The sequence below is a fragment of the Aulostomus chinensis genome, chromosome 19 (assembly GCF_037954235.1).
Source record: "Aulostomus chinensis isolate RoL2024-O1b breed Wild chromosome 19, RoL_Achi_v1.0, whole genome shotgun sequence".
Lineage (NCBI taxonomy): Eukaryota > Metazoa > Chordata > Actinopteri > Syngnathiformes > Aulostomidae > Aulostomus > Aulostomus chinensis.
The window spans coordinates 8,198,057-8,213,209 of NC_141338.1; the positions used below are offsets into that span (position 1 = coordinate 8,198,057).

Genomic DNA, 15,153 nt, shown 5'->3' on the forward strand with positions numbered 1-15,153 from the left:
CTTTGAAGCACAAGTGAGTTAGACCAGTGATGAATCCGAACACAACTAGTTACACTGTAACCGATGATGGGTCCACTTAATATCCATTCACCAAAGATGCATTTTAAATCCTAGGCACATATATATTTTCGAATCCACAAAATAAAAACAGCAAGTATATTTACAGTAAATATTGTCTGCAAAGACAGAAAGATGGAGGTGTGAATATGTGAGCAGGTATTATTGGTTTGTCTGGAGAAAAAAAAAAGAGGAAAACAAAGCATCTTGGCTATGCTCATGCTTGGAGGGGTTTGTGAGAGAGACACGTGTGTTTGTAGGTGTTTGTGTGTGTGCCCCAAAGCTCTTTGTGTCTTTTTGATGGACTCAGCCTTTGTTGCCACTCTACATGTCACATACACAAACACCCACACAGGTTTCGAAGACATTTTCATGACTGCAACCAAGCCTAAAAAAAAGGCACAGTCCACCTTTTTAAGTCCTCAAATGTCCTCGTAGCAATAGTGATTTGTTAACAGTAGATCCTCACAAGTGCAGCTAAACCAGTCCACACACACTCACACACATGCAGGCAGCTACCATTGGTTGTACAAAAGGGTCCCCTCCTGTCGCCATCCCTTCTTGCCTGCAGCTGCTGGCCAGCCTGTCAGTTCCCAGGCATCAAGCCATCAGAGATGACGCCTCCTAACGCCACCAAGTGGTAATCACCTGTCCTGCATGAGCCAGCAACCACGCTGCTCTAACCTCCAGGCACCGCTGGAGTTTTAGATGCACGCACAAGTGTTGTTATTACTCTACCGTTGGAGTTTGACGGTCTCCGTGTGTTTGTATGACATGAAAGCAGCTCATTCATTTCAAAGTGTGTCATAAAAATCTCTTGTTATGCAGTAGAATTATGTTGGTTGAACCTCTGTGGTTCTATTACCCTCAGCTTGTGTTGCCTTTTCTGTGAATAAACTCATATGTGTGGCATAATATACCTGAAAAGTGTCAGGTACATTTCACCCACCACTCATGAATATTTGATGCTTCTGACTCAAAAACGTATTTAAAAACACATTTTTCCATCGAGGACAATGTAAACACAAGTTTTTTTTAACTATACATGACATTAAATTTGAGTTTAATTAACACAGTTACAGTCTCACACATTTAGCTCATTCAATCACAACAGATATGTCAATAAAACAAATTCATTTTTATGCAGAAATGATGTACTATATTCTCCAGAAACCTCAGGAGGCCACTGGAGCGCCGTTCCAGAATGTTTTCTGACTGTTTCCTTTGCTCTCTCTCTCTCACTGGAACTTCAAGTCAATGGACACGCACGTTACACTCTGCTAGGTTCAACCAGGCTGACCTTTGACCGGTGCATGCTGTGAAGCCTCCCAACAGTGAACCCAGCAGAGCGTACCGTAAATCGCGCTGGATATGCAGGCTCAGCTGCTGGTGAAAGACACGATCAAGGCAGCGACTCTGTTCTCAGTTAGCGTGTGAGAGATTGAGGAGGATCAGGCAGACGACAATCTGAGGAGCAGGAGAGAAAGCGGGACAAGAGGAGGGGAGATGATGAGGGGAATGAGAAAGGAGAGAAAAAGTTAAGAGAAAAAGAGGGCTGATAGGGAGGGAGGGAGAAGATCCAGCAGGGTTGTGCAGGGAGAAAGTTTTGACCACCCGGTTCCCTCGTCTAAAGTCAGTGGATTTTAGGAATGGTTCAGATTGTAGTTACAATTCAAAAACAATAAAAGTGGTTGGTTTTTGCAGATTATCGTTGTGAACAAAAGAGTCTTGTTTGACACAGATTATTTTTGCTTTTGGTGATGCTAACATCCAGGTCATCCCTGCAGAGCTCTACTCTTAAGATTAAATTAGAAGTTAGAACAAGAAAGATTCCCAGTGTGGCTGTTGGTGTGTCTTGGGTCTGTTAGTAGGTAGTGAGTCATGGTCTCAAGAGTGTGACCTCTGTGTCACATATGAGCAGACAGACTGTATCCTTGGACTGTGTTGCATAATAGGTATGTGCTGCAGATATGATGTATTCTGGTATTCCTGCCGATTTAAATTCCACATTCTTGCATCATCTGTGACCTCTTACATCCTTCCTCCTTTTTTTTTTTTCAAAGTCACATGTGTATCGGAATATGAATGTGTGTGGGAGGAGCGGCGTGGCTCAGGAGTTAGACTGGCAATGGAGTAACCAAAAGTCCGCTGGTTTGAAGATCCCCCTGCTTTCCCAAGAGTCTGTAGTGCGCGTCCTGAGCGAGCTACTAAAACCTGGTACTCTTGTTGAACGGAAGCATTTTATAAAAGCAAATATTTCAAGAGGAATTTTCCACAACTTACATGAAGAAAACATGCACAGGTGATAGAGGGTTGACTGAACTGTAGGGCAGGTCAGGTGAAGCCCGGGGAGCGAGGGGCCGAAGTGAAGGTAACAGGGGCTCGACAGTGGGGGAGCTGCTCAGTTCAGTGAGTAATTGTGGTCGGGGTCATACAGGTCTAGACCTCATTAAGCGAATTGTCTGGGAATTTTCAGGCTAAGAGCTGTCGTCGTGTCACCTGCCTTCTTGTCATAGGAGGCAGTGTGAGGAAAATAGAGGCTTATTATTGTTTCCATTCTTCTAGGTCAAACAGTTCGCCATTAAAGTCAGTGGGATCCACATAGACACGCTACATATATTAACACAGAGCAGTTCTGCAGCACTTTGAGATACAAGCCTGTAATTGACATACATGCACCTGACATCTTTGGACTCGAGGCGAATTAAAGACAGGTACATCATCGCCAACAGTTGTGCTTTTGATCATCTTTGCACATCTTCTCTTTTTCTCTCGACAGCCCCCCCCAGTTCTTAATTTGTATTCACAGGGGGATTTGTTGCTGTCTGAGGCTACATAGATGAGAATTGGGGGGATTTGCGGAGATCTCTCTCCTGTAGCTTTTTAAAGAGGGTGAAGTATCAATCAGGTGCTGATGTTACACTGATGCAATATTTCAGCCTATAGAGGAGCTTACATCTGTCCGCATTAGTACTTTAGATCAATTTACAACCTGCTAAAACAAATATAAATTAATATTTGACACCATACTATGATTTATTTCTTTTCTGTCATAATTATCATACACTGTGCTTTAAAGTTGATTTGACACGACACTGGAACTGCATACACAATCATGCACAGGCACCAGACCGACTGCTGTCAGTGTTTGCAGAGAAATTTGTGAAACGCCGGTCCACAGGAGGATGTTTACAGAAAATACTAAAATAGATATGAACATTAAAATGAATTGAAGAGAAACAGCAAGTTCAAAGCCACTTTATGTTTCTTTAAAAGAAAAAAAAAGGACAGAACAGAAGAAAAAAGAAAAAAAATGCACAACACCCAGAATGTAAAGATACAAATGCAGTCCTGAGACAATGCAGTAAAATTTACTGCTAAAGTGACGAGTCTATGTTGACGTCTGTGTGTTAATGCTAGGAATCACTACAACACATTACCAGGTGCTTGGAAACCTGTTTAATCTCATGCTTTCCGCTGTCATTCAACACATTCGCTTAACACAATATCTCTTTTTTAAGTCTTTCATTCGCAACTGTTTTACATTCAAGAGTGCAATTTTTCATAAATAGAATAAAATATCAATCTCATAGAATATATTTTCTCTTTTTAAAAATTCTCCCTAATCATTTCAGAGTAAGAAATATTGCATTTACACAAGGCAGAATGTATGTGTATATATACACACACACACACGAAAAAAAAAAAGATACATTCGTAGCAGTAGGTGCACAGCACTGTTCCCAAAACCCAGAGATTAAATTAAAGACCATCTGATTATAAATATGGATGAAAAACCAAGCTACACATTGTACTGCTAGGGATCGTATGATGTTCAGATCAGGCAGCATTAATATCACAGTACGTTAAGGACGGGGTGAGAATCCCAGAATAAGGTGCAGCTCAGTCGTCTGCGTATGAGTTGCATTCTAGAAAAGGAAAATGGTTTTTAACAAGTAGGACCCGAGCCTCGTTTTAGATAAAAGACAGTGAAGACATGACAGACGTGAGTCAGCAGTGACTCCAGCACCCTTCTCAGAGGTGAAAGGACGCTGAGGGCAGAGGTTGACTAGTTGCTCTTCTTGCTGTCTGTTGCCTCTGACTCTTCTTTGGCCTTCAGCAATTCATTTTTTCGCTTGACGGGGGAACCCGAGCTCCGATTCCCCGTTGCCTGACTCTCACTGGAGTCTTTGGGTGTTTTGGAAGACATTGCTTTGTTTGTTCTGCCATGGTCAATAGATGCTTTCTTAACCTCACCAGTGAGGGCAGCGTAAGGGGAGTAGCCACTGAAGAGGGTCTTGTGGAGGGCCGACTCCAGGGCAGCGAAGGGCGAGGTCGAGGCACCTGTCAGCATCATCCTTGTCTGAAAAAGAAGATAATGTGTGATGACCAAAGTAAAATGTCAGGAAAGAGGGGAACATGTTTGAGAGTCATGGAAAACAAGTGACTCCAATTCAGAGGCTTCTTCATCACATACAAACATTAAGAGTGGGAAAAAACCCATCACAGTGTTGTAATACAATACACACGCACTCTCGCCATTCTGATGGACCAACGTTGTTGGGTTTTATCGTGTTAATATTTTGCAGTCCACCCATTATCATAGAATCAGTATATCATGATATTGGCAGTATTATTGTGTGAGTTACAGGTGATTCTGATCTCTTCATGTACAGTGTTCATATGTATGTATGGATATAGATAGATAGATAGATAGATAGATAGATAGATAGATAGATAGATAGATAGATAGATGATAGATAGATGATAGATAGATGATAGATAGATAGATAGATAGATAGATAGATAGATCGATAGATAGATGTACAGCACACTTGAATAAAAATCGGCATTTCGGATATCAGCAAATATTTGCAGTTTTTATCATGGAAAGCGTGCCAGTTGGGTCATTGTGACCTAGTTTAAATATAAAAGCAGAAATGTGTCTGTTACACATTAGTATTTACTTCTCATTAAGTGATGTGTGCGTGACATCTGCATCATCAGGAGCAGAAAATAATAAACAACAGGTCAGACATAACGCTTCAATCTGACGAAACGTCTCAGAGTTAATTTGACGGATCAGAGTCAGAGGGAACGAACAGAATGAGAGTTGAAAGAAGACATGGTAGATCTATCTGTGTCTCAGTCAAGAACACAAGTTTCCCAGCGAAGGAGAGGATGATGCAAGCTGATGAAAATGATGCAAAAGCCCCAGCCCTAAGGGTAATACCGAGCTAATGTGAGTCACCGCAGCTAAAACTTCAAAAAAGCAGAGGGAGAAAGGTCATTTAGAACACAAGACTCCAGCAACACCACAGATTAAAGAAGAGTTACGCTACCAAACATTTGCTATACCAGAAGTTCCAACGGACAACGCTTTTCTTTGTCTTGTTAAACTATGATATCGCCCCGAATGCACTGCTGCTGTTTGGTCTCTTTGGGTATATTCTCAAGGTCACAGTGTCATTCATCTGCGAGCTCCGCCAGACTGACCTTGTTGCCGACGGTGAAGACGGTGTAGATCAGCATCAGGTGGTGCTTCTGGAGAGGCAGGTAGTGGGTCTGCTGCAGAGCAAACAGCACCGCCCCAATCAGGGTGATCTTGGTGGGACTTAACACACATGCAAAGATGTGATATGTGATGAATAATAGTCAAAAACAGTGAGAGTGACAACTTAACGCACGCACATGAGACACGCTGCATCTTCCAGGTTCAACTGTCATGGGGCGAGTCATTATGACTGGAGGTGGAAGGCCTGACACAATAATCATCACATCCGCCTTTACATGCTTGTTTGTTCACTTAAGAACCTCATCTACTTGTTTCAGTGGTTAATTGTATTTATTTAGGACATTTTTGTCACTCCAGTTCCAATGTCTAACTGAATATTCTAACAAATAAAAGCTCATCACTCTTTGGAAGGTGTACTCAGTGTAATAAAATGCTCTTGAGATGAAAACAACCCCACAATGACCATGACAGGCTTACTGTAGATGCGTGGCATCCCCGAGAGTAAATAACTCAAAAACCCAACAGTTTCAGTGTTGCCTTGTATGAGAGGTAACAGAGTATTCTGGTGAACGAGCTGTAGAATACCCTCACATTTATTTGGTTTGAAAAGAAAAGTCCCACATCTTGGGAAATGGAATTGTCTGTCAATCAACTAACAAAGACTCTGCCCCCGTCTCGCTAGCCAATCACTGTGGGTGACAAACCACCTGTGCCTCACTTCTCTAATCTCAGTCTCGCTCATCTCAGTTCTCAGGATCCACCCTCCTCTAAACACCTTGCAGCAAGAAGGTCTCGGGCACAGAACCCGGTTGTCATCCTCTATGCAGTCAGCATGTTCTCATATTTTGAGTAGGTTTTTGCTGAGCGTTCTGGTTACCTCCTCCCATCACAGATAAGCACACCAAGGCATTTAGCTATGTCTCTTATCATCACAGGGCATGTACAAGCTCACAAGATATGACCCCTCCCCACCCTGAGACTGGAACCCAGGTTCCACCGTTTTAACACTCCCCCATCCCCAATCAGTCCCTTAACTCGAACCCTCCCTTCACGAGCTTCGTCATATCCTTTCTGTAATCAAAATAAATCTACTTCTACACCAAACTAGTATCATTGTCTGTTAATCAGCTGGTTAGCTTAGCTTAGCGCCTGGAAACAGGAGGAAGTGCTTAGCACAAGGTCCAAAGGTAAGTGATTTTACTGCAGCAATATAAATACAGGTATAAAACTACAAGTTGGGGTTTGAGGAAGAGCCTGCATCTGATAGTCCAGTCAAAAGTTCCCAAAACGCCTACTTATTCCTTTAATTGTAAGCTGCACATGCTCTGTGACTTAAAATGACAGCACACATTATGGGGGAGTCACTGTTGTGATATCCACAGCATCCCAAGAAGACTTACTAGGTCATTTTGAGGAGTTCGTTGGTTTCCGGTTTCCACACACCTCGAACAAGCTGCTCAAAGTTACTGATCAGACCACCTCCAGCACCTTGTAAAAACAGATGCGACACCTACGGTTAAATTCCAATTAGCATGCACCTGATCTTAATCACAACAGCAAAAACTTAATTACACTTCAAAGCTTAGAAATAGAATGGGAGTCTCGAATGACCAGGAAATATTTGCTGCGACATTGCATTCAGTTTGATCTTTTAGATATAACATGTCTCATTGAGGTCAAGACATTGTCTTCATATTCATTTGTATTGTATCACTTTGTGACTCACAGGCAAACATGTGACCTTTGATCTTAATGAATGGCATTAAGTTATTGTGATCCGTGCAGTTGCTGACCTTTAGCCCATCCGATAGCGATCATCACCAGGAGGCCGTCCTTGTATTTGCTGTGTGCCTGGGTGACCCCTCCGAGAACCTTCCACGTCCTGGTGACTTCCTTCATCCCTGAGAGCACCAGCCTGAGAGGCAGCAGCGCAGCGCAGCAGTACACCAGGTCCATGGGACAGTAAAATACAAGGTACCTGTAGAGACATGACTAGATAGTACTTCAAATACCAAAGAAAGCAAAAGTCTCAGAAGCCAGTGTTCTTAGTTCCACCTGCCAGTCTCTAAGTGTCTCTTGTTGCCAGTAGAGGGCATCGTGTATTAGTAAGAGAAGATTGTAATCGTATGAGTCCACCAGCAGAGGGTGCCAAAGGTGTCATGTTTTTAGGTGGGAACCCCTACAATAACATTGATCCATCCATTTTCTGGAGCCTTTCCCGGCTGGCATTGGGCGAGAGGCGGGGTGCACCCTGGACGGGTCGCCAGTGTGTCGCAGGGCCCCTACAATAATGTCTCTGTTTCATTCAGTTTTTATATGTTAGAAAAGATTGTAGTCATAAGAATGCACCAGCAGGGGGGGCCAAAGGTGTCATGTTTTAAGGTGAGAACATAATGTCTCTGTTTCATTCAGTTTTCATGCTCCTTTACCAAGAAATGTGGAGATTATGTATTCATCTACAAAATGACAAAAACATCATTACCGCTGTGTATTTTGCTGTAAGGAGGGACAGAGATATGTTTGTGTCCCTTCTTTCTCTTTGCAATATTTACCAGATGATTGAGGCAAGGAGGACACTGGTGCTGTTGGACAGAGGTGCTATGGGCGGCTCGGCCAGCATGACCCCAGATAGAACAGCTCCGCCGAAACAGAAGAGCATGGAGCTGAACCAGCAGGCTAAGGGGCTGACTCTTGACACCTCCAGGGCTCCTGCACACGACAACAAGTACATTCATCAGCTGCAGATTTCCTTGAACCTCCTACATGCTGAGTGATAAGATCTACCCTTGCAGCAATCAGTAAAATACTTGTGAACACCCTGCAATCACTGTTACCATACTGTCTCTCATCTTATGGCTGTTATATTGACTTGTGCTATGTGCATCCAGGCCTGCGGTTCAAAGTGCAGAGCGGGTCTGATATTTACAGCCACACTACGTACATGGCGGACTACACCGCTCAATGCTCTCTGTGTTTCCAAACTGTTTAAAAAGAACACTGCATTCCTTCTTGAATCAGTTTACACACCAGCTGCATGACAAGAACTCTTGTGACTACTCCAACTGCACAAAGTCTATATTATGCTTTAATGGGGTTTGATGCTTGTAAATTGATTTTATGATTAGGAGATTTTAGGGCCATAAACTGTTGACATAAGCTTTATTAACAAAATGGCAGCATTAAAATTTTATATGTCCTTTGTAACTCTGAAGAGATCAGCCAATTACACCTTATAGCCTTTGCTTATCAATGCATGCTGTCAGTGAACAAGATGATACATCTTCTGTTCCTTGTTTGGTAAATACAGGTTAAAATGATGGAATATAAATATAATGAATTATAGATTCATCATATTTATAGTATTATGGTTTAGTTGTATTTCAGTTGTTAAAAAACATTAAAGTGTAAACTTGTGTAGTATCCCAGCGTCAGCGTATTCTTTTATTTTTAAACTTTTATTTCATTTATGTATTTAACAAAAAAATACACATTAATCAACATTTCCACAAAAATAAAAAAAATCCCAGGACTGTTTTATTAGCCTGCATTAGCTTTAGCTAGGTGTATTTTATAAGCATGCTCCAGCGTGTGTGTGTGTGTGAGTGCGCATCTAGCCATGTAGCACATCCTGAACCCTGATCCACCTGCTCAGATTGACTGTTGCTGCACATGGGACCATACTGTTAATCTGGGGATTACAGGCAGATTATAGTCTCCTGGAGAGAGACGGGTAAACCTGAAGGACTTCTATAGCTCCATCTCTCTGGTCTGTCCCTGGATTCACTCAGCTGCTCACTCTTCAACTTCACAACAACACTCGGAGGAGAAAAACGCTTGTTTAGAAATACTCATTCATGTAATCCTTTTACACACACACACACACACACACACACACGCACACATACACACACACACACCAGACTATTATTACTACAACCCTCAATTTAATCTTACAGACCGGAAGTAAAGCCTGATGGCTCTTTGGAACTCCTTGCTCCTGACATCTATTGCATAACTCGTGACATTAAAAATCTGTTACAAAGATAAAAATTATGGTAAAGTCATTGTAACAGGAAATATTCCCAGGTTTTGCCCCAAACATGGCTTCAGTGAATAACCATGAATCCAATTCTATTTGACAGTTTGGGTATTTTTGTCAAATTTTTCAGACTTCCTGCTCTTCGAGAATGGTGTAAAACTTCAAACCTACTGCATGCATGAATGAATTCAATTATATTTTTAATTGAAGCTGCCTTTGGTTTTGGTTTTTTTCATAAAAAATATCCGCCTGTCATTCACATCGTCTTCTCCTCTGATAGTTGACATGCAAGACATTCAGTGCAAGAGCTCAGTGCTTTTGCTTTCATATCTGATAGCAGATACAGTAAATAGTTTCTTGCTAAACAAGCTGCACCCAGCATCAGAGCCTGCGGTCTGCACCGATCCTTAAACCAAAAAAACCCTTGCCCAACGGCACGCAGGCCCTGGAGAACCTGTTTGGAAATCAACTTGGATTTCAGGGAGTTTTTACACTGAAACGTAGTACAAGGGCTGCTCTGCTGGGCTGGCTAGACACACACACACACACACGGAAATGTGAGTGGTACGTTAATAAAGAGCCTCGAATCCTTGAGATCCTGCCTGCTGTTTTGCATTTGAAGAAAAAACGCATTTACAAGTAAAATATTGAGAATACAGGATAGACGCACAGCTGAACCCAACATACCAAGAAGAGACGACACAATATTTCTGTCCCTCCAAGGGGTCACTAGATCAGATTGACCAGATTAGTAATAAATTGATGGGAGGAGGGTCACAACCGTTATAATATGCATCAAAGCCCCCTTGTTAACTAAGATTTCTACTTTATAACTATTTTTACTGTCCATGTGTAAATGTATATGCACACATATTGCGACAAATAATGTGAAGGAAAGTAAAAAGTAAAAAAAAAAAAGAAGTCTGCAGAGAAACTGCATGTTGCCCTCCTGTAGTTAAAAACAGACTCTAACCATGACAGCATCCCACCTACCCACATCTGACACACACGTACAATTTCTCAAACCTCGTTCTCTTACTACTTCCTAACTTCTAGAATTCTCTCAGTCAGGTTTTCATTCTTTCGCTCTCATACTTCAAGGATAGCACTGACATTTTGAGAAATACACTTATTTTCCACCCCACCCCACCCCCCCCCCCCCCCCCTTCCAGAGAAGACAGACGTGTTTCTCAGGAGCTGTGACTGACGGCTAGTTAGCTTAGCACAATGAATGGTAGTGGATTGGCAGGTTAGCGTACCTCCATCAAAAGAGTCAAACATCTTAACAGTCTTTGCCTGCATTAATGAAAATGAATGAAATTGAGATATTCTACTTGCAGAATCCCAAAGCCGGAACTACTTTATTGACCAAATCAAATTTGTGGACCAAAAAAATAGTTCCTTTATATCTAGTTTTATGATAACATCTCATGTAATTTGTAACTTTGTTTTTTTAAACAAATGTTATGCACAGCCCTGGTTATATTAAATCAAGCAGAGACTGTTTTGGAGAATTTGATGACTTTTGACCCGGGTATGCAACAACATCCATCCACTACCATTCATTGTGCTAAGCTAGCTAGCAGTTAACTGGTCTCTGGCGCGCTCTACTGCACACACAGAGGAGAGAGGGGTATCTCTCCTCTTGTCTGGCTCTGGGGAGGACGAAAAATAATCAAACTTCCCAAAAACGTTGCAGTGTCCCTTTTAACTTCTCTCCCTCTCTCTCATAAACCGACACTCACATGTACTCTACCAAAAACCTGCAACTTGTTTCCACACTCTTTGTGTGCCTGACTCATTACAGGCCGCACTACATGAGAGAAAAGGTTAAGCTCTGGTTATTTTTGGCTTGAAGTAAAGATCACTCGATGACATATAACTACTTGTCCTAACGTTTACAAATGTGATTAAAATAACTCCACAGTAAACTGCAGAGAAGAAAACTGAGGAAAATCTAGTTTGCTCTTTTGCTTAATTCCAAACGAGCTGTGTTTTCCTCACTATACAGATTTGTTTGATGATTCTGTTCTTCTACAGGCGCCATTGTCAGACTTAGTCGTGTGCGGAAGAGCTTGAACCCCCAGTGGATGCAGGCGAGGAGGGAGGATTCAACACAGGAAAGAGAAAAGCGAGGGACAGATAGTGGCATTCCTTTCCTTTTTGGGGAAGAAAGAAGAACTGGAACTGGCTTGCTGAATGTTGTGTCTTTAACTCTCCTTTCAGAGGCAACAATCCGGCTTTTATTTTATTTTATTTTTTTAAATAATTCAGCTTTGATTTGCAGATACTGATCTCAGAATGCTTTTTATCTTTAATTATATCATTACTGATTTTTTTTGGCATTAAGTTAACATCACCAGGCTGTAGCAAACCACACAGCACTTCTTCCTATTAAAGAGAGTAAAAAATATACACAACTGCTTTAAATTTCAATGTATTCCAGAGCAATTTATTTATACTGTATGTGTGGATCAGTGACGTGTCTCATGTTACGTTATGACAGTTTCATGGTACAGCGCAAGCTATGGAGTGGAACACGGCTCGGCACCGTGACTCGAACATATGAAGAACATCGGAGTTTAATTTTGACGTTCTGAACGTTCCATCTCTACTCCTACCTGTAGGAGAGGAACGGCTCACATCAGGTGAGGAGTGTGTTCTGACATGATTCACTCACTTCAACACAAACTCACTGAGGGTTCTGTGTCATGTTTGCTGAACTCTGGCATTTTGTTTGTCCACACTTGGTTTCTCTGTGTGTTTTCCTTCCCTTGGTGTTAGAGGACAAAGGGTTAAAGGTTGCAGAGGCTCGCATGCTTGGTGAGCCAACTTTTAAAATAGATTTACAGCAGCGGGACTACAATGGACTGTGAGCGTGTGTGTTTGTGTGTGTGGGTGGGTGTGAATGTTTGAAAAGTCAACGTGCAGAGCGGCAGACGTCCACCTGTTCCTGTTGCCACTATCTTAGTGACATAACATAACTGGCACAGTGCCTGCTGACGGTCTGAGCGATACAATAAAAAAAATGGCTGAGCGTTAAAAAAAACAGGTACTCCAAGTTTTTCCCTCTTTCTGCTGCGTTTGTGAGTTTAACAGCCAAACAGAGCAAATAAGAGCGAGAGACGACAAACCGTCGTCTCCACTTGAGTTGATCTCGATGTTAAAGCCGATATTCTGCAGAACTCCTGCAAACAAAAAAGCTGAATAACACCAGACACCGATGGTTTGTGTATGTATCAAGTCATACTTTAGCAACTTTGACCACTTGCCTGCATTCTTTCTTAAAAGGATTTTGTCAAAAAACAAAACATTTTCCTCCTATAAATGGAATCAGTATATTAGTGAAAGTGTGTTTCCCACATTTAAAAATGTACTATCATACGAGTAATACTATAATTACACTTTGAATGAGGCAAAACCCAGTTCTTTAAAGTATCATTTACTCCCAACTGATGGCTGGGCTTCAAGTTAAATCTAGTTCACATCAAATCAGATATTGAGATTTTTACATAAACATATTGCGGTTTGTGATGAATTTCAGCGATGAAGTTACAAAGTTCATCTTTGTGAAATGCGAGCTGATACTTGCCTCAGTAATATAATATTAATGGGCCGATGCATATTCCATTTAGCCCCCTTTTCACGTTGGGACTGCTCTTGGTTCATTCTGAAAGTCATTGTGACGATGATAATACATTCATATCTTTAGGCTACACAATTTATACAAAAAAAAAACCATTACTTTTTAAAAGTACCACTGAGTAGTGATATCAGGATTGGACAGAACCCGCACAGGCTGCTGAACTTCATTTGACTTGGTTCACTGCAAGTTAACAGTGTTTTAAATTAATGTACAAATAAGCCCAGTGCGTGCACACAGGCAGTTAGAGGCGCTGTGACTCCTACCAAGAGTGCAATTAGCAGTCCCTTGTAGGTCAGAGGATACAAGTATTATAACAGGGAAATAACTTCACAAAAGAATAGGTGGGGCTTTTTTTTTGTTGTTGTTTGTTTTACTTTCGAAAGCCTAAAGCAGCGAGCAGGTCGTTGACTTCAGCAACCTTTGGACGCACGCTGTCCACAGACATTCTCAACAATTCACAGCTGCACTGTCCTTCCATCACAAACGGTTCAACTCGGCCTGCAAGTTGCACCCTGTGAAGCCGCTAAACTACCCTTGAACTCTGGGTCAGACTCACCTGGCTGCTCCCTCAGAGACATGACGGACACGATATAGTGCGCCATGTCAAAGTAGGGGAACATGTTCAAGTTTGCCAGTCCATGCGCCAGCTCGTCCAACTGCAGCACGCCGAGCAGATCCATTATCTAACTTAAATTCAAAACAAACACACTTTGGCACACGTAAACTACTCTAGATAATCCCAGAAGTCCTCGGACCGCCTCCGAGCATCAGGGCGAAGACTTGGCTTCATCCACCGTCTGACACAAGCCAAGCAGCAGCTGTGTGTCTGGAGACACGCCGCTGTTTAGTTGCCCGCAGCTGGTTAGTTGACTCCAGGGACCGTTGCTCGTCGCCAGGCAACAGCTCCGTATCGCCAGGGGCTGGTCATTGTCTCTGGGTTAGCCCGTGACGACTATCTCATCAGCGCATAGCCGGAATTCCTGCTCCGTGTTCCGCCATGCTAGTGATGTGGCGGGCGGAGCGAGAGCAGCTTTCTGATTGGAGGAGGGAGAGCGCGGCGAGCCAATCACAAGTCAGAAAGTGGCGTCGCCACTGTAAAAAGTCCTAAAACAATGCAACGAGGTGGTCCCACTCCCCTGGAGCCACAGTTAACATGTTAACACTGTTCACTGCATCGTTTTGAAAGACCACACACTACCACTAATATCTGGTATGGTTTTGGAGTCCCGAAAGGTCACATGACTTGAAAGTTTAGTAAAGGTTCATATGAAATATAAATTTTTAATAAAATAGTATCTTTATTTTATATAAACCTTTACTTAACTTTTTTTTTTCAAAGAGAGCTTAGGAAACCTGAGTCAAATTCCCTGTTTGTGTTACAAACTTGGCCAATAAAGTTTATTCTGATTCCGATGACTTTGCACTTCGTGATAAAAATCATTTATCTTCAGCTCCAAGATTCATTTGGTCATAAAATCTAATAAAAAGGTTTAAATTCTTCACCTCTGGTCAAGTACTAATATCTGAGGCTGATTTCGAGTCGCATAAAAAATATGTATTTTACAGCATATGAACGTTGCATGAAAAAAAACAACACTGATCAGAATCAGGGAAATTTGGATTGATTTGAGGTTGTAATGTGACCACACGGCCACTTGATGGCAGCATCAACTCATCCAAGTGCCTCGGTGTATTAAACGAATCTATCCAGCTACAGCACAGGGAGATAATTCATGTTTCATGTTGTTTTAGCTGAATAGAAAAATCAAAAGTGAACGTTTTAATGACACTTAGCAAAAACTGGCTGATAAAAATAATGAAGATGAGCCCTTAAGCTTCAGGTTTAAAAAAAAAATGCAGACAACTTTATCATTTCGGTCTTTAAATTCTCATTCA

At 41.9% G+C, this 15,153-nt stretch overlaps 1 protein-coding gene and 1 long non-coding RNA gene across 2 annotated transcripts; one reads left to right on the top strand and one right to left on the bottom strand.

Moving 5' to 3' along the window:
* Positions 1–2,152: 2,152 nt before the first annotated feature.
* Positions 2,153–3,438, top strand: LOC147243907 (uncharacterized). Its single transcript, XR_015110432.1, has 3 exons — positions 2,153–2,428; positions 2,623–2,771; positions 2,867–3,438. It is a non-coding gene; the product is annotated as an uncharacterized LOC147243907 (long non-coding RNA).
* Positions 3,300–14,262, bottom strand: tmem38b (transmembrane protein 38B). Its single transcript, XM_086187764.1, has 6 exons — positions 13,814–14,262; positions 8,125–8,281; positions 7,366–7,550; positions 6,973–7,060; positions 5,554–5,671; positions 3,300–4,420 (listed from the first exon to the last, which is right to left on the bottom strand). The coding sequence occupies exons 1-6, from the start codon at positions 13,935–13,937 to the stop codon at positions 4,127–4,129; spliced, it is 966 nt and encodes a 321-aa protein (XP_086043890.1). The 5' UTR covers positions 13,938–14,262; the 3' UTR covers positions 3,300–4,126.
* Between the last annotated feature and the right edge of the window lie 891 nt (positions 14,263–15,153).

Coding starts and splice junctions, on each gene's coding strand:
- tmem38b (XM_086187764.1), bottom strand. CDS start 13,937: ATGGATCTGCTCGGCGTGCTGCAGTTGGACGAGCTGGCGCATGGACTG. Junction 7,551..8,124: donor CTCCTTGCCTCAATCATCTG/GTAAATATTGCA, acceptor ATGTCTCTACAG/GTACCTTGTATTTTACTGTC. Junction 5,672..6,972: donor GAACTCCTCAAAATGACCTA/GTAAGTCTTCTT, acceptor ATGTGTGTTAAG/TCCCACCAAGATCACCCTGA.